Consider the following 26,131-nt stretch of genomic DNA (forward strand, 5'->3'; position numbering starts at 1 on the left):
ACAAAAGCACGCCAGAGTTCCCACAACTTCCACTGTCAACATGTTTATATTCTACTCTATTCTATTCTATTTTGTTTTTTTTAATGTTTTTATTCTATTATATTCCACTCTGACTTCCAACTTTATTCTACTCTGTTAAATTCTAGTGTGTCCTATCCTACTCTGCTGTACTCTATTTAGTTTTATTTTTTTTTTTTTGTTTTGTTATTCTCTATTCTGCTTTATTGTTTTCTATTTCTACTACTTTCTATTCTTCTCTGTTTCAGTTTACTGTGGTCTTCTATGTTATACTCTACTTTAATTTAAGGTAAAACAAATCACAAGAGCAGAAATAATGTATTAATTGACTAGAAAATCAATCAACAGCCATTTTGATTGAATTGGAATTTTGATCAATCATTGAATTCATTGATCAAACAAAAATGTAAAAAAGCTGCTAATTCCAGATTCTCAAATGTGACGATTTGCTGTTTCTCTTTGTAAGCTGATTACTATTGATCCTGGACTTTGAATTTTTTAATCGCAAATGAAAATATTCCTTAGTTGCTGCCCTACACAATCCTACAACACATAATTTAAATGACATAAAACAAACATAAGCAAAGTGCATTTAAAAAAAGAAAGCAATCCATTACTCTAACGGATCATTTAAAGTTGAATTTTTCCTCCCTGTCTAACCTGATTTCATGGTCACGTTAGAATGTGTGTGAACTGGGAAGTTGTGACTATAAGAAACGTGAAGCAGCCGCTGAGTGTCACGGCTCTAAGTGATGAAGCTTAGTTCAGCACCAAAAGGTTTTTGTCTTACCTTTTTTTCCACAGGGGGCTGTTAGATTGCACACGTACCCTGTTATTTATTACAGGTCTGATCACATGGTAGTGATCAGTGGAGGGGTAATTGAGTTTGAAGTGTGGGTGGTTGCCTCCAGGGCAGAGAAGCAGACTGGTTGATGAAGGTCACTGTTTCAGAACGAGGTGATATGGCCTTGAGCAAGATATTCAAAGAAAGAATCTCATGTTATTGATATTACCAGCTGATGTCTTGTTAGGTGTCACACATCTGTGATGTCTACTGCAGTTGTTATCCTGTTTTTTATGAGAGAATCTTTGACAATCACCAGAAGCACATGTCTGGCTGCTTGTAAAAGTTCCTGTGTGGTACCTGTGTTAGTAACGTTAGCTAAGCTACAGTCTACAGAGTCGAGACGTTGGTTTTATAGGGAACTGTAGGGAAGCTCATAGAGAGGCTTGACATCTAAAAATGCCAGAACAAAACTCAAGCACCACATTTTGTATTGCTATTCTTTATGAGAATCCATCCCGACATAGTAATCAACGTCAAACGTGTACCTGTTTAGCCAATACATCTACGATAACCCTTCATTAATCAGTAAAAAAGAATGATATTGCTGAAATCATACATATACACCTTCAATTTGACCAAATACCTTTTTATTAAATTCTATTAATTCTATTTTTCTATTCTATATCTAATTCTATTCTATTAAATAAAAAACGACTTTGGACAAACATGGAAGTAAACTGCTAGTTGACTGGTTGATGGAGGCCTATAACCTGCAGTTCTAGTTTAATTCATGCTGCTGTCATTCTGCATGTGTTAGTTTGTATTTTGGATATTGTCAGCACAAATATAACTGTGGCATCAGTGTTTTAGTAGACTCATAGGAACCTCGAAGTGGCCTTGATGACAGCGAGCATATGATTGATATTAAAGTAGAAGTGTAATAATTGCATGTTTCGAGCAGATGTCTTGACACATTTGAAACGATTCTCCCGACTATAAGGATATATGACAAAATAATTGCAGTGAATAAATCTTGTGTTAAGTTTCTGTCAGTGAGACGGTTATGAAAATCAGCTAAGCTTTGGATATTCTTAAAGATGACACAGTAATGTGAACCAATGTGTCTGGATTATGCTGCTTTAATTGGAGAAAATAAACCCCAGAGACCGTAAAGATTTACAACTGAATAAGAGGATCATTATACCCTCAGACATGACTATGTATCAACCAATCTCTGTTTACTCTCAGCACGGCACAGCTCAAGTCTTCTCTGAACACAACCTTAAATAAACAGGGCTATAGAGTTGCAACATGTTTAAACGACTGCTTTAACAATGAGCTGTAATTGCTCCAAAAAAGGGGCATAATTGCTGTTCTGGTAAGAGATCCTCAGTATTGGCAGGGGTTTTCTGATTGGGCGCGGTGGGCTTTGTTTTGATAGGTGCATTTGAGCGCTTCAGATGAGCTGTCCATCAGTGAGAGAATGGCAGAGCCAGCAACTATCATGGACCTGGCCGCGGCAGCCAAGCTCCGTAATATTCTCCTCTACGGCATCCAGCTTCATCAATCAAAGGTAAGCTCTTTGTATTTCCCCATCTTCTCCATTCTTTTGTTTTATTTCTTCCTAAAGGGAGCTCAGAGTTCCTGTGCTGTGAATGCATTTTTAGGAGAGGCCAAACAAAACAGAATGGGAAATGTCTTTTAAGTGTCTTGTTCCAATGTCTTGTCATGCTTTTATGCTTCAGGCGAGGTTGCTGTCTTTTATCACATCTTTATGTGTGAGTTTGTGTGCACTCTTGGACAGGTATGTCTTTTTTATGTGCAAGAGGGGATAAATGCCAGTGTGATTGAGAGGGCAGGAAGTCAACTTTTTACCTTCCACCATGTTTGTTGTGCAGTATTGTTTCAACTGAATGCCAGAGGGATGAAAAGGATGCAGAGGAGCTTTAGGTCTAAAGCATTGTGCAGCTCAGCCACCGCACGTGTAAGCTGAACTTCCACGATTAAGCTGTGTGTCATGGGAATCCGCTGCGAGGCCCGCCAAGTGTGCACTGGAGTCATCAGGGTGGATGCGGTTGACCTGAAATCCATAACTGACTGCTCAGTAATTACAGGATTATATAAGGTAGAATTATTCATCCCGCACAGTGAGAAATGTCAGGATTCATGCTACCAAAGCCGTCAAGTCAAATCACAACTTTTGGGCCAGATGTGCAGGGCAAACCTAAGACAAATGTTGAATATTCATGGCATTGTTGGCCTTAAATATGACATCCATCATGATTTATGCTCACGACTGGCTGCAGCAGTGTGATAAATGAGGTTTCTTGGCAGCCGCATCACTTCACAAATCGTTCTTAAAAAAGCCTCTGTGCCTCAGGCGAATCGATGTTTGAGCAGGTCGGGGTTTATTCACTCCTGCAAAAGAAAACTTGAACGATGAGCTGAAGGAGGAGGCCCGGTCTTCTGTGGTCAGTGAATCGGCATCCTGCGTCGGCCCTTGACGTCACGGTAATTAAAACGAGATGCTTTGTATTCTTGATAGAGAATCATGCGATACGCTGCTGGCCCACATATGAGTTTGATTCAGCTATCGGATGTTGGACATCATGCTTTTCTCCTGAATTATGGAGACTAATGCTGTTAATTAGTCATCCTGCTTCAACTCCTCAGAGAGAACAGAGAAAAGGGGAAGGGAGTGGACGGAGATAAGCGTGTTTCTCCGTGATAAAATGCTTATCGTTATGAGATAGTGGAACAGCAGAATACAGCCGCATATAAATCACTGTTAGCTTTTTGTTATAATGAGGATAATTCTTCCCAGATGGCCATGTTCATATTTGTCGAGATCCCTGCCAACACTTCCTCTGTCAGCTGTACAGTATATATGAATATTGCTCACAAATTCAGCATTTGTTTTATTTCTTTGGCTTCAATAAAAAAAGATCTGAGAGCAGGCAATAATGTACACATAGTGAACATTTTCAGGCAATCAGTCTGATTAGTAAAAGACGCATTTAATCTGCGGTGGCTTGTTGTACATTAAAATGCAGTTTTTCTTGTATTTTGTATGTGTCCTCAGAGTTTGTTGCCTTAATTAAAACATGAAAAACTTCCCTATGAACACCATAAACATCTGAGATGGTACTGTGATTATATGAGCCATTAGATAACTTTGTTGCTGTAAAATTCTGTATTTTCAACATCCAGAAAAATCACATGAAGGCTGGCATGTTGTGTCTTCACTACAACAAAACAGCCTGGATTACATTTTCTGTTCCATGCAAAGAAAGGTCAAGTTTCCCTGTGTGGAAGTCTCAAAAAATATTTAGAAGAGAAGCACAATTAAAACATTTAGCTGTGCTGCTGTACACAGTTTTAAACACACATTCTTCCTGTTACATTTGACAGTTCACTTTGTATCAACAAACATTCACTCAATTAATATTAATCAGATGTTCTCACCAATATGTAGCGTTGAGCTATTTTGATTAAAAGAAAACAAAGAAAAGTTTATCGATGTGTGTGTTGAATCAAATTTTTATTTATTTCTGTGTGTGTGTGTGTGTGTGTGTGCATACCATCTTCTGCACCACTGAGAGTGAAATAAAGAAATCCCCAATTCAATCTGTGACTACATTTAGTACAAAGAGGCACAATGGTCCACATCAACATAATGGTCTGCTTTCTGGCATTTGGAGCAAGCTTATGCGCTGCCTCCTAAAAGTCGATGATTCAAGTTGAACCACATTTTGTCGGTCAAATCACTTTTTGTTTTCATTGTACACAGAGGCAATGCAGGAGCAACAGCATAGCAGGATGTAAACTTTACAAAACTAACTGTGATGGAAGTAGAGAAGGGTGATGAAAACCTAGAGCAGTGCGAGGCAGAGCAACGCGACTCGTATCTGTTGGCTGCTCGACACCCTTAGCTCCAGTGAAGACAGTCAGTGAAGTCGTGTGTGTGATTCTTCAGCTGACATTGCTGTCAGCAGCCAGGAAGCACGGACGCTCCGTGATGTGCTAGGATTTTAGCACTAATGAGGACACCGATTTTACTTTCTCTGACTGTGTGAAAATCTGATGTGTTACAAAGGTATTGAAACTAATGTAGGTTGATACAGGAGTTTAGTGTGGGCTGAACTGACACTGACCAGATAGGGCAGTCATTCATTTGTGTAGGTAAGACATGTCGCAGAAAAGACGTCATAAATAATTTATAACAACAAAAAATATCTCCCCATGAGAAAAAGCATGAACCAATGAGCCACAAGCACATGGTGAATCAATAAAAAAAACCTGTACCTTCTTGGGGAATGTGCCAGTTTAATCTGAATTACTGTTTTTTAATGGATTTTAATGGATTAATTAATTGTTTAATGCTAGATTATCCACATGTAGCAATCAAAGTATGCATTTTTGGTTTTGCTTATTTGTGTCCCTGCCAAGTGTCAGAGGACAAGGTCGATACCACTCTCATGTCTATGCATTAAGTATGAAGCTGGAGCCTGGAGGGATTAGCATAACTTAGCATACAGACTGGAAACAGGGCAAAATAGCAATCCTGGCTCAAAGTTAAAAGTTAAAAATATGTACCTACCAACACCTCTTTTTAATTAACAGAGTGTATCTCATTTATTTAATCCATACACAAACAAAAGTCGTGGTTTTGCGGGTTATGTGCCTTAACTAATCTGAGCTAAGCTAATTGACTCCACCTCCATACTTAAAGATGCAATATATGACAATCAGAACCACTAATTGTGGCACTAGAGTACCAGCTCTAACCAAATGAACGCGTCTGCAACACCTGTCCTTTCCCTTCGTGTCCCCCCACCACCCTCCATTCACCTCCCTCGTTAAATATCAGGCAGCCATTGTAGAAAAACTGAACTGGGTAAATATTATGAGAAATGTGCTCAGTTTTAACCTGGCATCAAAAGCCTTGTGTCAAAGAGTGTCTCATGAAAGCTAAGAATAATATTTGTGCAGTCGGTGAAGGCAAGTTTTCTGGATTTAAAGTTCAGAATGCCATTTACAGAGACATGCTGCCAGTATACAATAGTTGAATCTTATAGTCAGAGCTGCATGTCACTGGAAATATTTAAAATCCTGTCAACATGAATAAAAAATGTGCACGTATCCTAAACATATCTTCTTCCTGTACCTCTTTATGTATTTTAGGCAAGAGTTTAAATGTGATTTGATTCTTGAATGCGACTCGTCTGTAGTTGTTAGCAGTTCTTATAAACTAGATGAAAACTCAAGTTTTAATGATAAGTTTTGACCTGTTCAGGTGCCCTCGATTTGCCATGGACAGTAAAACGAGGTGTGACATCAGTAACTTGTGTAATTTTTCCAAAGTTCTATACAAAACCTTGTTAAAGATAATCCACCATAAACTCTGAGTCCCCTTTTGTTCCTCCCTAAATGATTTCATTCTCTGCTCTGACATGACTGGTTGTTGTCAACTGCACACCAGTGAGAAGAACAACCGTGGAGAACATTTAAGTGTCCCTTGTTTCTCATTATGTATCACTCTGAGGAATTATTGGACGCACCCACCTCTTTGGAAAAGTACGGCCATTTGGCTAATTGAATTTTAACCTTTGACAGTTAAAATGCATGAGCACATGGAATTGTGTTCGTCCCAGAGAGGTTGGGAAAAGGATCCACCTCATTGACCTTTAGGGATGTCTTGTTGGATAAAAAGTGGATTTTCTCAAATGAGGCCTGACTATGGTTTCACATTATTCAGAGTAATACCCAACCACCGAGGCACAATGCATCCAGCAGCGTGTCGCCATGTGTGCCACTTCACTTCGTCGAGGGGAGAGAGTGAAATGGAGTCACGGACAATGAACAGCAGTCTCTTTGAAAGGACATGTGATCAAAGCACTTCTCTAGAGTCTTTTTCCGTTTGTGTTGTTACCCCTCTGAAGATGCCCACAAGCCAAACATCAGGTGCGATAATGTGTGAAAACCTCAAACTGATCCAAAGATGTTGGCTGAGAATATGCAGACACCGGATCCTCATAAACTGACACGATGTTGTGAAAACGGTGACGGTATATGCTATCAGTGTCTGCAGTGGCAATAGGAAGTGTCATTGGATCCCTCCTCGCACAGGGTCCTGGCGACTTGTCATCCGCTGAAAAGGGAGTTGTCACGGTGATATATGGGTGTTGTAATCCCTGCAGTGAGAGCCCTGATGTTTACCCAACCCCATATTTCCTCCTCCTCAAAGAGCCCGGACCGGGAATCCTAAACCTGAGAAGAGATTAGCCGGCCGGGAAGAAAAGAGAGGGAGAGAAAGGAGAAGAGGGAGGGGAGGGAGGAAGAAAAGGAGAGGACTCTAAAGGTCTATTCTCCTCTACCTGTTCAGATCTAGGTCTGAAAGGCAGACAGGTGAAACCGTACACGACCCAGCGAAGCTCTTGCTTTGACACTCGTGGAGTTGTACCCTCGCCAGGGTCAAGGAAGATCATGAAACTGTTGTCTCTGTGGTTTCAGCACACTCACTACTTTTCTCAGGCTAAATCCAACAGTTGTCCTCTGCTAGAGTTGAGAGGCACAGCATTGCACGAATGGAAGCATGGGTGGGAAATTTGTGCAAAAGGATGTGACAGACAATTTTATCTGATTCATTTTAAGGCGTCACCAGCCAAAAAGTTAAGGAGCCAACCTGTTTTAATAAGACTATAGGTCTAACGCCACGTTAACGTCTGTAAGGCTGTACTTGGGCACGTGCATACATCAAGATGTTAACCGACTCACAATGACAATATCGACATGCAGATGTTAAGAAGGTATGTTGTTCACAGTGTTCACCATCTTAGTTTATGTTCCATAATAGGGAACATGAATGTACTGTATGTGTAATGATATATAGCGATCCATATAACGGTTTCAGTTCGAACCAAAGTGGAGGACCAGACTGATCGACTGACTGACATTGTCATTCATAGAGTTAGCATGGCTAGAAAGAGTCTGAACCAGAGTTTATAAAGTCATAAACAATCAGGTTTCACTGCAAATTTCCATAACTGCAACCTGGTCCTTTAGTTAATTCCCTGAAAATGAATTACACACTCCTGGAGAATTTTATAAATGAAGGGCCAAGGGAAAATTATTTCTCCAGAGGTCTTTGTCCCCGCTTTTTCTCACACTACATCTGTCAAGCAACATACGCAGCTTATCCTGTTTAGGTCCAACAAGGCAGACAGGTGAAACCCTACACAAGCAACCGAGGCTCTTGCTGTGACACCTATGTATTCGCACCCTGGCAGGGTCAAGGGAGATCAGGGATGGCTGCCGTCTCTGCTGTCTCAGCACACTCCCGACCTTTATCTTAGTAAATCCAACAATTGTCCTCAGATGAATAAGTTGCTGGTGTTATATTTTCTGTGATGAAAGAGTGTTGGAACCTTCAATATACTCTGAGAGACTATCATCATGCCTGTTTCTCGAAATAAGGAGTTGTCTCCATTACGAGACAGATGCGATTACTGAAATCGAATGCCATTAGCTACTCTGGCTAGCCTTGGTCTATTGACCGCAGAGGAGGAATTTTAAGTAAGGAGGAAAAAAACGCTATTGATATTAAGTTGCATTTAGAAGTGATGCTTAACTGAATGAACATTAGATAAATTAATCAAAACATTGCAGAAAGCAGCGCGGATGGAGGAAAGAAAGAAATGACGTGGCGTTTTGTGAAGCTGTTTTTGGTTACCCCAACAATCTTCTCTGGGAGAGCTGACAGATTTGGCGAGTTGTCTTCTTGATCCACTGCACATAGCGTCTGAATAAAAGTCCAATATCCACCCTGCCCCTTCCCTGCTGTTTGTTAAGTACTTGTCTTTGTTCTGACAATTATGTCTTTACGTTTTATCTAAGATCCCCCTGGAAATGTGGATGAGAGCACTTGGCTTCCACAGTGGAATCCTGACATCTCCATACAGACAGAAGCCCGGGGATCGCTTCCCTCCACAGTGATGTATTTGTAGAGTGTTAGGGTCAGAGCCTTGGGATAGACTCGCACTGCCGCAACATGTGCAGGATATCAAGCTTGATCTTCCATGCCGAGAGTGCTCCAGATGTGTGTCGGTATGTGTGAAACTTGACCGCTGGAGTTTGGCTCAAGGAATTAGACATACCAAAGCGCTGTTTACTCAGCTTTGATTTCGTAGATTAAAAAGACCAGCAAGCGCGCTGTTTGGGCTGATGTGACTTGACGCAAGCTCTTACAGACAATTTGGAAATGACATTCCAAGAGAGAATCAGTGTTACAAACAGACTGTATGTCCTTATGGAAGATTAATGTAAGCCAGCTCTTCACAATTAGTTTGTAAACATTCAATCACTCAGAGTAAGGGCAAAACATACGTGTGTGTTTGTTTTGCCACTTGGTTTTGAGCTGTTTCTGACCACCCACAGTAGTCCTGGTTTGAGTTTTCTTCTAGGGATTATGCTCTCATTTCACGGGCCTCATCAAAGATTGTTTTTGTGGCGCTCACCTTCCTGCTCTGCTTTTGCTTTTATTTGCAGGGACCTCTCAGTACACACGCTTGTCTGGTTGGGTGCGGTGGAAAATAGCTGCGGAATACCACACAGTATATACAGACTAGGAAAAGTATCACCAGGTTCCCCAAAATGCTGGTAAAACTTATACTGGTTGTACTGGAGGCTGGTGCATTTGGCAAAGTAGAAAGCACTCAGAGGGCATGTACCTCAAGGCTAGACAATCAAAATTATTTAAATAATAGTGTTACCATGTTCCTGTCACTAGGTGAAACAACAACAACAACTGGCTCCCGAGCTATGTGCTGTATGAACATAAACAAGGTAGCAGCTGTTTCCTTTTCTTTTGCAGGGATTTAGCCATTTTATTTCCCGGGCTCGCTTACCTATGTGCGACTGTCGCACCAAAACAACTACAACTTAAAGTGGCCACATGGTGGAGCTCACCAATCCTCATCAAACCATAATCATTTAGCCTGTTTTTATATTCGATGCAAAGGGTTAAACTGCTGTAGATATATGTCATAGGTTTTGATTTCTAGTTCACAACGCTACAAATGCAACACTAGACACAGAGCCTACACATGCTGTAACTACGCTGAAGCCCCTTAACGCACAACCATAAGTCAAACTTTTGTTTGTTGTCTCATGGCCTAACTTTCCACAAAGTTTTGGAAAACTAAACCGGACTGATTCAGACTGAAAGCATAACTTAAGTGAAGGTAATGACCAACCAAGTTGTCTGGAGGTCGTCCCCAGCAGTTGGGAGGTTCAATCAGTTGGTGAAAAAGTAAAAACGGATGGTGAGTTTTGGGATTTGGGCCCCAATGCTAAAATCAAATTTCCTGCTCTGATGGAAACCCCAATTGGAAGTTTATGAAGTTATAAATAACCAGATTTCAAGGTAGGATTCAAGAACTTATATCTGCTCTTGTATTTAAAGTCCTGAAATGAGTCTCACAGTCCTGGAGTTTTCTCATGAAGTGTCATGTGAAAATGATTTTCCTTAACAGTTTCTTGTAGAGGTCCCTTCTTGTTCTCACACTACATCTGTCAAGCCACATGGCCGGCTGTATCCCCCGATGTTTAGTCTGCGGTACACCGATATTTTGACAGCAGTACAAAAACACAGTGTTGCACCTATGTTTGTATGTTTGGCTTACGGCCTACTGCGATTACAATCTCATGCTTGTATGAAGGATGGAAGTGAGGGCACTAAACCTTGGCCAGGATGTCTGCTGCTGAAAACCAGGTTGTAATAAATGTCTTGTTTAGTGAAATATTCCTGCACCTGCACCTGACCTCAGATGGCCTGGAATATAGACTGTATTTGGCTTCCCTGGTTTGGTGTAAGCGATACAGTGTGATAAGTAAATTAGGCATCTGTGGAGGGTGTGGTTGCTCTTGGGGCTCTCTCACTGCATGTGGGATTTGGTATGTCCCACTTCATAAATCCCACCCATGCCTTTCATATCTTCCTAAACTAAAGATCCATTGTTCTGCTTACTGTTTTGAGGTATGTCTTTCGGTGAGTTGAATTCAAACAATGTCGTCTCTCACAAGAGCTTGTTGGAAAAGTTCTCACTGAAGAGATCCAGTGGAACGACAGACCCCCTGGAAGTCCCATTCTTAGCAGGGTTTGCCTTCTCTGAAGAGGGTACACAGAAAGAGAAGTAGTTCATTAGACGTGACTAACAAACTGCTATGTTTGCCCAATGGATGCCCCTAGACAGGATATTTTGGAAACCCGTGTTGAAAGAGGTTTACCAGTGTACCGTGAAAGAGTTGTGTGGCAGCAATTGTTCTCTCAATGGGGTCTGAAAAGCAGTTATCAATACAAAACTTTGCCTTTTCTATGGCTGGAAAGTCTGAGGGAACTCAGCCACACAAAAGTGGGGTGGGATACAGACTTATTCATTTTCCTACATTACAATCCCATTCAGATGAAGTGAGGCGAGTGGGAACGACACGGGTATCTAAAATACAGACACTCAGGCAACGACTCTAAATAGCTTGGCGAAATTCAATAAAACACATTCCCTGGGGGCATTTCATCTGTAAGGAGTAAGAAATGATGCTAATGTCGCTGTCATCTTTGTCCACTTCAGCTCTCTGTCTTTCAGCTTGGATCCAGGCAATTTTTTATATTTGTGGCTGACCTTTCAGTGTGAGCATGATCTATAATCTGAAGGTTGTTTAGATCCAAAGCGAAGCAGTAAATATTAGAACCGACCGGATCTATGTGTGTGGAGGTTTTCTCTCTTCTCTGTGGACTTTAATGTACATTCAACTGCCTAAGTAAGGTTTGGCGGGGTTATAAGTAATCTTCGATTCATTCCATTTTAGATAATCATTGATCCTCTTTCCCTTTGTCTCCTGCTCTCCAGTCAGTATTTGGCTCATTATCATACGTCAAAAGTGTACAAGAAAGTTTAGTAAGATTTTTAGCTCACCCTTATTTCATATATATTGATGATATATGAAAGTTATTTTTTTGGCCTTTTATTGCCTTTATTTGATAGTGACAGCTGTAGATAGACAGGAAAGGGGAGCAGTTCAGATTCGAACCTGGGCCACTGCAGCAACTCCGTACATGGGTCGCCAGCTCTACTGACTGAGCGCCAGTAGCTAACATTTCATTTTAGGGTTTTTTTTAGGGACTAGAAATAAATGTTTTCACTGAGCAGCAAAACTGTACTTTTTTAGTGAGTACAGAACTTATGTACAATTTTGAGAATTTATTTTTAGATTTTCTCAATTCTTTTATATGTTCTCTCTTACTTTATTCTTCTTTCCCTTCTTTCTTCCCCTGAACTAGCACACTATAGCTAAAGTTTAACACTCACAATTACTACTCTTGCTTGTGATATTTGAGGATATATTTTTGCTGCTTTGTTTAAGTCTACTTTTTTAATCCCACTTATTGTACGCTGGTATGTCATTACAAGCTCAAAAGATACCAAATATATCAGGCTGACCTGGGGAAATTTGTATAAAATGCAAATACATTTTACTGGTAGTATTCTTCCTTGTTGTATTGCTATTTTTACCAAAACAAAACGTTAACACTCCTTCACAATCTTACCTTTTTTCTTTCCCTTCTTCTTTTCTTCCTTTTTTGTTGAATTGATCTGAAACCATGAAAATCCCCCTAAACTATAAAATAAATAAAGGTTTATACCTAACAAGAAAACACTCTCCTTCACAATAAATACTTTTACCTGTGATATTTGAGAATATTTTACTTTTACTTTTTTAATTTTTAATCTTGTTTACTTCTTTCTTTAATCACATCAGTAATTAAGCAGTCATTACAAACACACTCTGCAGCCAAATATTATTCAAACCCACAGATCTTTATGTCAAACTTTAGTGTAGAAAGCAATGTTTCCAAAAATACCGAACATGTCAGACTGAATTTTTGGGAGAAATGTGTGTAAAAAGATGCACAAGACATCTAGAATATTTCCAGCCATAAAAACAGAGTCTTGGCTTTGACTATTTCCCTTGTTTACCTTGAATAAAAAGCTGGTAAAGAGGAGAATCTATATGACACTGTCAGACAGAGTGGAATAACCAACCTTGAAGCTGCTTAAAGGAAAATAAAAGGAGGGCATTGGCTGTTAAGGAATAAAAGATTTAAATGCAGAACTCTTACCTAGATTTCTGTATTTCCCCTTGTGGCATTTCTAAGTTTACTGAAAGATTTAAGTCATTCTGCCACCATTTTTCATCGTATCAAATGAGTCTCTACAGGACCATAGCAGTGTAAGATTTGGGGCTCTAATCAGACTTCTGGACTGGCCAGTAATTGGACCTGTTGCCCCTTCTCTCTTCGCAGTTTAGCCCCAAGCTACTGCCTGTCTTCAATGATACACGGAGGGGAGTAAGGGCAGCATGACCACAATACCCGCTCTGGGACGAGCTGTCAGAAGCCCTGAAACACTATCCTCTCTCAGTCCAAAGCACTAGGTGTTTTTAGCCGTATTGTATCACTGGGATTCAAAACACACAGGTCATTTGGGGAGAGTTTTTCTGAGAAATTACTTCATCTATTAAAGAGCAGAAGTCAGAGTAATGCTCACTGAAGTCAATGCTAGGTGGTGGTTTTAGCTTTTAAGACTCTCATAGTGGAGAATGGTGTCTGGCCTCAATGCAAGTAATGATACTGCCCTCAAGTGGATGCTCCAACTATTAGTACTGTAGCACCCTCATGTCACAGGCAAAAATACAGTGACAGTAAAACATTAGGATGATGAAAAGAGGCGGTAAAAACGTTCAAAATGTTCTTGGCTACCTTGGTTATGGTAGCTGGTGTGACTCTAACAACTCTTTCCAGTTCTCTTGGCTCGGGCTCTTCGCCAAGATTTTCCGTAAGCTGTTTTTCAATTAGGACCCGGCGCTCTTGGCATTTCATGAAGGGAATAGAAGTGGAATCCCTCAGCAGCAGCATTCCCCAGGGCTGGGGATCTCGGGAAAATGACAGAGGCATACAAATTGTCACTGTTAAAGGTCCTAATTGCCTGAAACCTTTAAGCTTCAAAGCAGGCTCTTCTTGTGTGGCAGAAGTGCTGCTGCGCGCTCCTCTTAGATGGAAAGGTTGATTGCAACTGTGGCATTTAAAAGTAGAGAGAGTTTGAGGATTGCTTATTGTGTGGTCCAACGATGCCTTCCTCCCCCATTCTTCCCCCTTCGCTCTGTGTTTCAAAGACCTGTCACCTCACGGCTTGTCAAAATCCTCCCTTTAAACAGTAAGCAAAAATAGAAGTTAATGATTGAAGTTCCATTCCATAAACTTGTGGTTGCAGTTTGGAATAACAGGGCTGTTGCATGTGTTTGTGCATTCATACACATGGGAGTGATTGAGAACATTTTGCTTTTAGTTACTGCCCAGTCAAACGGTTATATATTGCATTGTTTATATATTAAAACAATGCTCTCACTTAATTTTGTAACATGACCTGACTGGACTGGAATTTAGCTTCTTGGTGCATGAAGTAAAAATAAAATATTGAACATCCCTAAAGTCCCCAGAACTCTCTCCATCTATGACTCCTATCCAGTGGTATTTTCCCCTTGATACCAGTTCATATATTGTTTGCTAACAGTCTCTATTTTTACATGTGAAATCTGTCAAGAGGAGCTATATAAATGCCATCTAGGCCACCAAGGGATTGGATGTGTCAGTAATCGATGTAGCAGAGGCTCTGCTGTCAGTGGAAAAAAGTGCTGCGTTTCGAAATGTAAATGTGTCACTTTCCCATTTAATATGGCATACATTACTGGTGATAGTCCTGCCACTAATGTGAATAAATGATGATACTTTTGGCTGGGAAATCCTTTAAGTGAGGATTTGTGGCAGTTAATCATTATGAAGTGGAAAGTGAGGTTTCCTCACGTCTAATAATAGTAAAGTGAATCTCGTAAAAACGAGCACTTTTAAAATAAAATAAAATACCCTCCTGCTGACTGCACTTAGACTTTGGCTCCTGAAGAAATTTCTGTCTTTGGAACATATGAGGATTAATTTCACACTATAAACAGGTGAAAAGCACCTATAGTTCAAATAGCTCCAGCAATCAGACTAATCCACGTGCGGTTTTCATCTCAAAGACTCGGTTACGCCTTCACTTCAGGTTTTATCTCATGTCTGTCGAAATTCACCACTCCAGTTCTGTTTGTCTCAACGCTGCCACAGCGAGAAATATTAAGCCTCGAGCGCTCGCTAACCAGTTTCTCCATCTCCGTATCCTGCTGGAAGAGACACTGGGACAGAGACGGCGGAAAATCGTCTTAGTCAACGCTGGAGGACATAGGCTGTGATGATGATGAAGATCTGGAGACATGCAAATCCCTTCAGGATCACATTCCACCTCTTTGTGTGTGTGTGTGTGTGTGTGTGTGTGTGTGTGTGTGTGTGTGTGTGAGTGTGAGTGTTCACATGTACACATATGCTTATGAAGTGTCTACTCAGTCTGTGCATGTGTTCTGTCTTTCGTATGCGTGCGTGCTGTCTTGTGTGACCCAACACATGTATTCTTTTTCATGGATGTTTGCGTGCCCATAACAATGAGCCAGTGAGCTGCTCATTAGCAAGCTGCTTTATTCATCCTGGATGGTCCTCAGTGGAAAGAGGAGACACAAGCTGAACGAAGCGCCACCCCCGCCATCGGCAGCAAAGCCTGGGTCAGGAGAGGTACCAGCTCTTGTCTGTCAAGACCATCCACTTACTGGAGTGTACTGCAGCTCTTTCCTGAGCGGCGATCAATCAGTTCACATGTTCCTCACGCTCAACTCATATAGATTTCAGCCTGAAAGCAGTTAAATATGCAAATGTCTCTGAAGCCTCGGAGTTTGTTGCTGTTAAGTAATTCTACCCTTTTGTCGTGCTTTTTTCTCGACCACATTTGCAGCCTGAGTGGCAGTTGTGACTACTTAAAGCTGTGCCACGAGTCAATGAAGAGCTCAAGTCGTATTTGTGTTCCACTGTGCAAGCAACTACTTGATTTAATAACGCTGTTTTATGAAGCATGATTCATATTTCAAAGGACGCATATCTGGAGTGGAAATAATTCAGCACTAGGGCTTAGACAGGCTTAAAACTTTGATCCTCCTTGGTGATCTTGACTTGCCTTTTGCTTTTTCTTATTTTCTCGTGTGCAAACTTAAGTGTTTTTTTGTTCTGCCTGTAAGAAAACAGGCCTCTATAATAGAGTCATTAGCTGTGGTTTAATGGCTGTAGCTGTCTTCAATATGCCCGAGACACTCGGAGTTCTCGTGACTTTCCCATGGTCCTCATCAATGCACTTGGGTGGTAATCGGCCAATGATCGTGCTCATCACATTTATCATCCCCGTGGCCTTTTAGCTCCTCCGAACACATGTAACATCTCAGATACTTTCCATGTGAAGATCTAATAGCTTTTAGATAACAGTCGGAGGAATGCTTTGATCTGATTGCTTATGGTGTAAACAATGATAAGATGCAATCAGATTTTAGTAGAACTGCTAGCTCGCTCTGAGCTCCTGAGTGATCACTGATGACCCTATGCATGTTCCTGAGGATATGTGGACAACGTTGTGCTATCAGCTGCAATTGTTGACTGCTTGCAGATGTACTGGCCCATCTCCTCATCGCTTCGTATTAGTGATTAAGCCACAGAACAATGACTTGGGTACATCGTAAAGAAAAACAGGAAAGCCTCACTGTTTTTCCTTCACTCCATTTCCTTTGATTCTTCAAAGGTCTAGCAAATTGTAAATCTAAAAGCATATTAAGAAAAGATTGTAGATGCTGACACATGATGCTTCTGGAGCCCATTCAAAGCTATCATATTTTGATTTCATCTTTTTTTTTTAATTCCCCCGTGTTGCTTTAATCAATGAGAGGCTGGAGTCGCTGATCTGTACTCCAGTGCCTCAGTTCCCCCTTCAGTCAGTTGGTGTGGAAAATCCATGTCATCTGACTCCCCTCCGCTGGTTCTGATTAGGGAGAAGTGCTCCGGGAGTTCTGGATCCCGGGTCTCTCGCTCCCATTAACCACGGTCAGGCCAGATTCCACGCTCATCGCTCTCACACCTCGTCACATTCCCGTCCAGTCGCTGCACAAACCGTGCTGTTAGGAGCTGGCCGGTGGAGTTGGGCTATAAGATCGAGAAAGAACAGAGTGAGACAAAGCTTATTTTTCTCCAGTTGATCATACACTCAGCTCCAAATGTGTTAAACTTCTGGCACATAGTTGTAATGATAAATGCTTTTGGAAGCCAGATCTGAAGATATGTTAAATAGGATGTTCCAGATCACAAATCATCGTTGTTTTGTCATCTTAGAGGGATGTATTTTTAATATATTTTTATGTTCCTCTCTGTGGATGTTATGACATTAAAAGTGTTGTGAAAATCCTTCTTAAGCCTTCTTAAATCATTTTATTTCACTCTAAGCAAACCTGCCTTTTGAGAGCTGGCTGATAAAATTGGTTATAGACCCAGAAGAAAGAGTGTCAAATTGGTTGGTGTTTTTCTGGTGAAATAATATAAGTCAGATCTAATCCTGTTTTAAAGGATAATTACGATTTTTTTACAACTTGGATCAGGTTTTCGTAGGTTTGGCCGTTGCTTTTGTCTATTCTGATAACGTTGCGTTCGCCAAAGTAATGGGCCTTTTTTTTACGACGTTTTAACGTCTCCTAGCAAGAAAAACAAAAGTGGAACTAATAACGTTAATAAAGGCTGCATTCCAGTTAGGTGCAGTTCCAGACCCCTGGTGTTGTCCGCCCTGGCTCACTGTCAAGTCTTACTAGTACACCCAAATGGAGCAGAGCCATCGTTAATCATTAGTTCGACCTGTTCTTTTCCTGCTATGACATGTCAAAGTGACTGCTGTGAAAAAGGTCTAATGCTGAGATCTGAGAGCATGGCAACATCGCTTAAAAAGAACTTCCTGCATCAACTTTGACTACTGTACTCAGTTGTTTGGGTGCCCAGGTGACTGCACGGCATTTTTATCTCTTGTCCCGTGTCCAACATGTTGAGATGATGTTCCACTCTTTGGCTCTAGTTTTCGAAACTCAAACCACTGCAGGACTAAACTGTGGCTTTTGTCCAATGGCTGTGAAGAAAGCAGGAAAGCTTGTCATCACAGAGCTGCATTTAATGTCAATCAAACTGTGCACACATAGGTCAACAGCAGGTAGACCTGTCACCGTTTTTGCTACGCTATGCCCAGTGGGGAAAATTGCAAGTCAGAAGCTATGTAGATTTAGGTGGAATATGATGGAGACCACCACAATGAAAAGGAAATGCAGCTAAAACGAAGTCTGGGAAACTACTGGAAGGCAATTTCTCAGAAAGGTATCTTTTAATTATACATGGACAAAGTGTCACCGTACACGTGACTCTCAGCAACCTGTCTGTTTTGCTTTATTGTGCACCGTTTAGTCGGGTTCGGCCCTCAAATCAAGGACTGACTTTCTCAAAAGATTTCAATATTAAAGGTCCAGTGTGTAAAATGTAGGAGGATCTATTGGTAGAAATTGAATATAATAATATAATATTCATAAATGTGTTTTCATTAATGTATATCACCTGAAAAGAAGAATCGTTTTGGGGGTTTTCTTTAAGCGTTTTGCAGCCACCATAGTTTCCCCCTTGCACTTGGAAAGGGAGGGTGAAGCGAGTGAGTTAAAATCTTCAACTACACCACTAGATGCCACTATATCCTACACACTGGACTTTTAATGCATATGTGCAGAGAATTAAAAGCTCAACAGACATAGCAACACTAAAAGAGGTGAACTCTGAAAAATAAGATCCAATATTTAAGTTATCCTTTAATTTAACATGTAAGTGTAACATTGAAAGTATTTAAATGCAGAGCTCATGTATGTGAAAGTATTTGCAGAAAGTAGAAACCCTGGCCTTTCTTCTTGCTCTCCTCTGTGGCATACATCCTTTTTTTCTGCTCTCAGTGGTATATATTTTTAAAAGTTTCAAGAAATGAAAATCTTTTATATTTTCTCCCTCATGCATGCTGCTACATCAAAAGCTCTGTCAAAAGCCTTATTAAAGTCCACGACCCATTTATGAAAAAGTCCAGGTAGAGCATGAAGCATAAATCTGAGTGAGGAACAAGCCTGTGGTTAAAACAAAGTAAAGCTCCTTGAACTGCAGCCCTTTTGAAAGATGGAAAACAGGTCAGTCTTAGGCCTCATCAAGAAACTAAATCAAAGTAGGGAGTCGCTGTAGACTAAGGAATGGAGTCAGGGGAGTGAAAACCATTAAAAGTGCATTGTGCAGGCGGTCTGCAGAGAGAAAAAAAAAGAAGAAAGAGATAGAGAAGAGAGGAATCACAAAAGCAAAACAACCACAACAGTGAAGTTCGTCTTTAAAAAAAAAAAAAACACACACTGAGTGAATGAGAGAATGTAAATCTATGGTCTGCTTTTGTCTAACGTGTGGTTTAGCGTAGATCTGTCCAATATCATGCACCATAAATCTCAAAGTAGGCCTTATTGGTTCACAAGCTTCAGAGGACTTGACATTAACACAAATTTGTGAAAAAAGAAAGTGCCTTCATTCTGTGGCAGTCCCCCCCCCCGCCCGCCTTCAGGGGAAAATTGCTTCCGTCTGTTGATTGAACAAGCCATAAAATAACATGGGAGTCACGAAAATCCTCCACCAGATTTTGTGATTCTTAGAATCAAATTAAATGTGGTGAATTCAGATTGCCGTTTACTTTATGCTCTGTTTATTTGACCTTGAAGTTGACTCGAACAGAAACGCAGCCCAGGATTTTTCCCTCGTGTGGAGCATCCTTGTGGGAAGTTCAGGATCCAGGATATTTTTACGAGTGTCGTCATTTTTAAAGAAAATGGCAGCTGATGCTAAATTTGAAACCTTCCCGACTTCCTTTTTACCATTTGTCAAATCATCGATGTTGTAACTCCTTCATGACGGGTCTGTTTCTTACTTTGTTGCCATTGTTACAAGTGGAACAACATGGGTATGGTTCAACTTTGTCCCACTAGTTTGAACCGGCTGCTAACGCTAACTGGATGCTGCTGGCAGTCCCATAAACCGAAGCGCTGGTCTACAAACATTTGGATGACTCAAACGGAGTCGTGACTATAGAGAGAAAAGATAAACACGAACAAATGTGAATCTGCGTGGGGATGTCTGAGTTTGTTATTGCAGGATCTTACTACTGAGCTCACGTAATGAGTGAGGTAGCGTGTTGCTAGCGTGTCTGTCTGTAATTTTCTGTTCTTTAACAAATGACCTCCCTGTCTGTCCTCCTCCTCCTCTTCTTCCCTCCTCTCTCTCTCTCAGGACACAGAGCGTTGGGAGAGGTCAGTCTTGAAGGTCGCTGAGATCACATCAGCCCTGATCCGGGAGAGGAGCCCTGCCCTGGTGGGACAGCTTCTGCAGGCGTGAGGGGAAGCAGCACCACCAGGAAATCCCCCTCGGTGTGCCACATGAACGCTGCATGGATGAGACGTCCTTTTTGTCTGTTCTAAATCCATCTCTTTATCAGATATAACAAGGTTAAAGGGATACTCCCACGATCAAGTCCTGCTGCCCCATAAAGTTTGGGGACTTTCTAGAGATCAACTTGAAAAAATAGCTTTTAAAATCAAAGCAGCAGAGGCAGAGATATCCTGAGTTTTATTCCCAGGTGTGCTTCAAGCTCCACAATCCTTAACTTTCTATCCAATTCAGTAGCATCATTTTGCTGAATCCTACCCTGCCTGGTAAACCGGACTGTTGTAACGCAGGTTTCTGCTAAAAATGTGGCAGTGAAAGGTTCAGCTAGTCTTTACTATAGTCAACCAACATTTAACCGCAGTGGTTTAGTCTAAAACATGTTTGGTTGGTAAAATGGCAGATGCACCAGTAATGTGGACCAGTCTCCTCTCCACATTAGTCACAAAAACTTCCCCGTATTTGCAATCACTGATGAGAAGTTAAAACTGACTGATTTTAAAGCTGCTGTATGTTTTTCTTGTTTTTTAGTCCCCAGTTTTGTCCTCTTCAATAAACCACAAAAGAGCAGGGAGGATCATAGTTCATGTGAATGATTGAGTGTGTTTAAGTAGCACCTATGCGAACACTGTCACTGCTGTAAGTTGGAGGCTACCTATCATCCAGGCTTTGTATAAGCAACAAATGTGTTTACGATAATCATTTGGTAACCACGGTAGTCATATTCACTGCTTGAATCGGACTTTATTGTAGCAGTTCCCTTCCTAAAATTACTGTGAAAGACGCCTCTGTTTCGTCCTGTTCATACGTGGTCGTCATTATTCATTAAACGAGTGCTGACTAATAATGCTCATAATCAGTTATTTCTATTTGTGGGCTTTGTGGGCACCAGATATTTGAAATGATATACATGAGAAGCAGTAAAGTGCAGAATGACCTGCTGTCAGACTTTGATTTCATGGGTCCTGCTGATGATCGCAGGATGACAGCCCCCAAAACCGTCAGTCCAGATGAGCTGATACTTACTGTTGTAAAAGATGTGTATGAACATGAACAACAGTATATACCCCCACCCCCCAAAATGCTGTCAAATGGTTTATCAGTGAGATGAAGTGAGTGATTGAGGAGCACGTTGGGTGCTATTGATAACAGTACAACTACTGTACTGGATAAAGTGAACACTAATGTATTAAGAGGGTGTTATATTTTTGTACTCCATTAAAACAATAAATATGGTGTAATAAAGATGTTTTTCGTATTATGTCCTGTTCTTTTGAGTTTTTTTCAGGAAATCTATCTACAGAATATTCAGATTTTACCATAAACCCTAAATTCACTAATGTTGTAACAAATGTCTTGCTCATGAGCACTTCAGCCACCTCCTGGCTCTGCAAACACACATTCAGGTTTGTTAGAAGATTCCTAAAGTTCCTAAAGTTTAGATTCAGGTCTGGTTGTCTGTCTGCGACCTCATGCATCACTGAAGGCCTTACAGGACCAGTGTATAGGATTTGCATATTGCAACTCACTCGCTTCACCCTCCCTTTCCAAGCGCAAGGGAGAAACTACGATGGCCGATTATACACTAATGAAAACATACCTGCGAATATTATATTCCATTCCTGCCAATAGATCGTCATAAACATTACACACCGAACCTTTAATGGATGCTTTAATGCAGCTTCATACAGAGGAGGCTCCAGTTTCCTGCAGTGAAGCGGCTCTAAAACCACCAGACCCTGCAGCATAATTACTGTGCAGAGGCCGGTGATGGGGGGGGGGGAGAGAGCGATGACCTCCCTCAGGTAGACGTGTGTCATGCTTTCTTTCCACAAGACAAGATGCATGATGATGATGACTAGCACTGGGCTGCTCCCAGTCAGCCCAAGTGGATGTTCCTGTCTAAGAATTAAATGAACCTGCAAGAGAAGCTGAAATCAAACAGGCCAGAGGGTCGTCATGAGTGAAATAACAAGCACTTATGTCCTTCTGTGATGTATGTTCAGAGAAATCTTGGATTTGGCTCCTCTCTTCTTGCTTTCTTTTTGGTTGAGATCCGATTTAGATCATCCACAAAATACAGTGATATTTATCTCATGTTGAAGGTAAAATCTTAATCTGCAGATTAACTAGTGATTACAGCTGTCAGAGGGATGCAGTGGAGTAAAAGTGCAATATTTTTCCTCACTAATGTGATGGAGGAGAAGCGGAAAAGTACATTAATTGAGTAAATGTTCACTGTAATGTTCCATCTCTGATGAGAACAACAAAATGTCAATATATTAATCTGAAAATGTGACAAACATTAACCTTTGTGTATTCACAGAGGTGACTGCAGCGGCCCTCAGGATCATGTATTTGTCACAGGAAGGAGGGAAAACAGCGTTGCACATCAAAGAGTCTCTAAAAGTGTTGATGCCGGAACATTCCTTAGATGGCCACAAAGGCCTCGTCGCTGTGTGTACGCCTCTCACACTTCCAGGGCATCTCCAGTTTCCTGCACTCCTCCGTCCTCTGCAGCTTGCTGGAATTCCAACTGTTGATAGAGAGCCGCCCCAGGCGAGAGAAGCTCCGTCTTCGGATTCCTGTAATGAACATATGCTTATATTTCATGGATATCTCAGGAGATTGTAACCCGCTGTGACATACAATGAGTGCTGCCAGCTACTAATAGTGTAACATGTGTGCAAGCATCTGCATTTGTTGTGTTTTTATTCATTCACTCAGGATTTCCCTTTTAATTTGTTGCCCATCTGTATGTTGTTGGTTTTTTTCCTCTTCACTGTACCTCTGGGTACGCTGTGTTAAAGGAGAAGCCTGGCCTTTTTTAAAATATTTCTCTTATTGTCAACAAAACCAAAAAGCCAACCAACCATCAGCGATGTGTTAGATGTATAGATCTTTAAATCTTTCAATTTCAGGGAAAGTATCAGTATTGTGTCATTTAAAAGAAGAAGGAGAAGGTTTTCAGTTACAGTTGGAAAACTGTTCAATTCACTGATTAACAAGAGGAATGAAAAGTCTGTGTGGAAGGACATTATCAATGACTATTACCATTCCTGGAGCAGTGATCAGGTGTCAGGCTGTGGTGAAGATGTGTACACAATGTATTCCTTTGAGTATAGTGACACCTGGTGGACATAATGGTTAATACGTCTGCTATGAGGGGATTGTTAGACACATCTTCTCCACTAGGGGGCCATATTGGACTTGTCTGAACTTTGCAAGGGTTTCTGCTACTGTGGCAAATTGTGGATAATGTTTTGCTAAGATGATGAAGATGATGAGGTTTTCATTATCTGTTCCTTTTATGATGAAGGTCACTGAGCCCTTTGATGACAGTCAGTAGGAAATATCAGTCTTGGGTTTTTTTAAAGTGTTGACAGGAAAAAAACAGCTTTTAAAAAATCCTGACGTGGGTTTAAGGCTCTGACAGTGAACCGCAATGTCTGCAGTTGGAGTCTGGATGGAGATCTTTGTTGCATGTGGTTCCACATATCTGTCTCCTCCTGTCAGCTCTCTACTGTCAAATCTCTAATAAAGACATCAAAAAACCCCTTTGACCTATGATTGTCATCCTTCAGAGAGAAAAACTTGGCCTGCAGCTATTTCAAACTTTCTTGGAAACACACGAGTGTAATATTTTGGAGTAGTATTAGGATCTATCTCTTTTTAATTTCCTCAGCCTAGGATTAACCCCCCCATAACGCTGTAGTTGTAGGTGCTGCCAGGTGGTTCGGTCCTGGTTGTTGTAGCTGCTGTAATGTGTTGTTGTCTGAGCCACACTAGCTGAATGCTAACCAGAGCCACGGGCCTTGGCTGATACCTCAGACCAGGTCCTGTTTAGATAAGGCCACCGCTGGTGCTTCAGGGAGGGGAGACTGAAGCCAGATGCCACAGTTTGACTGTCTGTAGGTCTGCCAGGCTCAGACAGCACGTCGTCACCCTGACCGGCCGGCCGCAATATTTCTGGCCTTGGTATGATTATGGCTTTGGTATTCAGCGGTGGAGGAAGTATTCAGATCCTTTACTCAAGTAAAAGTACTAATACCAAACTCTTGCTCATTTTAACTGCTTTATATACTGTTGGGTAGTTTCATCTAAAGCCATACATCATATTCTGTAAGATCATCATATGTTTGTAGCGTCGCTGTCATCTGAGATCAACGTATCTCTAAAAAGTCAACTTTTATGTGCTAATCTGAGCAGGTTTTTAAATAATTATAATATAATAATTTAGCTTAAGAAGCAGGATAATTTTCTCAATCAATAAAGGAATGATTAATCTTTCAGTTCATCACAAATATTCATATCACCTAATTTAGAGATTCATGCTTTTCACTGGACAGGATGGGTATGAAATATTGCAGTCTGAAAAGTAACTAAAGCTGTCATACAAATGTAGTGGAGAAACAAGTACAATATTTGCCTCTGAGATGTAATTGAATCAAAGCATAAAGTATAGCATAAAATGAAAATGATCATATATAAAATAATATGTACAAGAACCTCAAATCTTTGCAGGATTCAGTGACATCAAGTGGGGAAGTTGCAGATTGCAACCATTTGAAAACAGCTCAGCCTTCCAAGCATATATATATTATATATATATAATTCTTATTTTCATGTGATTATACACTACTAAATATCTGCCAACAGACCTTCTTAACTGTTACACACTGAACCTTTAAGTAAATGTACTTTGTTACATTCCCTCCACTGTTGGTATTGCAATAGAGCCCTGTGCTCTGTGCCCATACAACCACTTTCACTGCAAGTTTTCCGCGTGTGTCTCAAAGTGCACCCGGGTTCGAAATGAATGTGACAACCCTAAATTTAGATTCCCGTGTGCAAATTCATCCTGGCCCGAAGGATTCCCAAATCTGGATCACAATAAAAGTGGCTCATCCGCGCCAGCAACGCCTCACATTGGGGCACACGGAGAGAAACCACAAGAAAGCACTTCTTCCTGGAGACTACAAAACAAACACAGCGAGAAGGTCAAAAGAGCAGACTAAGAATATGAGGACTTTGGACTGTTCAGGAAGCTTTGTGAGGTGGGACGCCAAATACAATAACGCAGCCGTGAATACAGGAGGGAAGGTGTTCAGGAATTTGACCTCATGAAGTCATTGCAAACCCACAATGTCTGGTTCCCGGAGTATGAAACTCACTCGGATTTGTTCCGTGGGATTGTTTGTGTTGCTGTAGTTATAACACAATGCCGTCAGGGTTGGATTTCCATGGATTCCCACCAATGCTAACAATATAAACATAAATTTAATATAAATGTTTGCAGCACTGGAAGTCACTTCAGATTAAAGCGCCCCAAAAAGTGGCACCTGAGCTCAGAGAGAAACATCTGTGGACAATAGTGCCATCTGGTGGAGATTACCCTTGAATTTCATGGTGGATTTCAAACAAATACTCAACAGTCTAACCACAGAGTCTAAGCAATTGTATGCAAGTTTGCTGTCTCACATACAGCCACAATTATTGCAATTGAAGGTGCTGTAAAATTCTGATTAAGAGATCCAGCAAGCTACAGCGGAACAGATGGATGTTAAAACGACTGCTGTGAGATCACAGTGCGGAGGAGCTGCAGTGTAAACACGTTGGGGGTGATGTCAGTGTGTGGAGAAATGAGTTTATACAGAATTTGGGGAGTTAAGCTGTGATTGTGGTGGTCTGGATGAGGTTTAGAGACCAAGCGAGTCTGGGAAAATCCAAGAGGGAGAGAATTTAATGACACATGCTCCTCTTGCTAAGGCTCCAACACTATGATGTCTTTTGAGAAAAGCACCTAAAAACGCTGGAAGAAGAGCGAC

General features: G+C 41.0%; 1 protein-coding gene across 1 annotated transcript in view; it reads left to right on the top strand.

The window, feature by feature from the left end:
• Positions 1 to 21,564, top strand: part of crppa (CDP-L-ribitol pyrophosphorylase A) — a 45,982-nt gene extending 24,418 nt beyond the window's left edge. Inside the window, exons 9-10 of the mRNA XM_051407648.1 lie at positions 2,247 to 2,378; positions 20,151 to 21,564. Of these exons, the coding sequence (XP_051263608.1) occupies positions 2,247 to 2,378; positions 20,151 to 20,255 (237 nt within the window). The 3' untranslated portion in view covers positions 20,256 to 21,564. The remainder of the gene's footprint in view (positions 1 to 2,246; positions 2,379 to 20,150) is intronic.
• Positions 21,565 to 26,131: the final 4,567 nt, after the last annotated feature.

Source organism: Dicentrarchus labrax, unplaced genomic scaffold (genome assembly GCF_905237075.1).
Source record: "Dicentrarchus labrax unplaced genomic scaffold, dlabrax2021, whole genome shotgun sequence".
Classification (NCBI taxonomy): Eukaryota; Metazoa; Chordata; class Actinopteri; family Moronidae; genus Dicentrarchus; species Dicentrarchus labrax.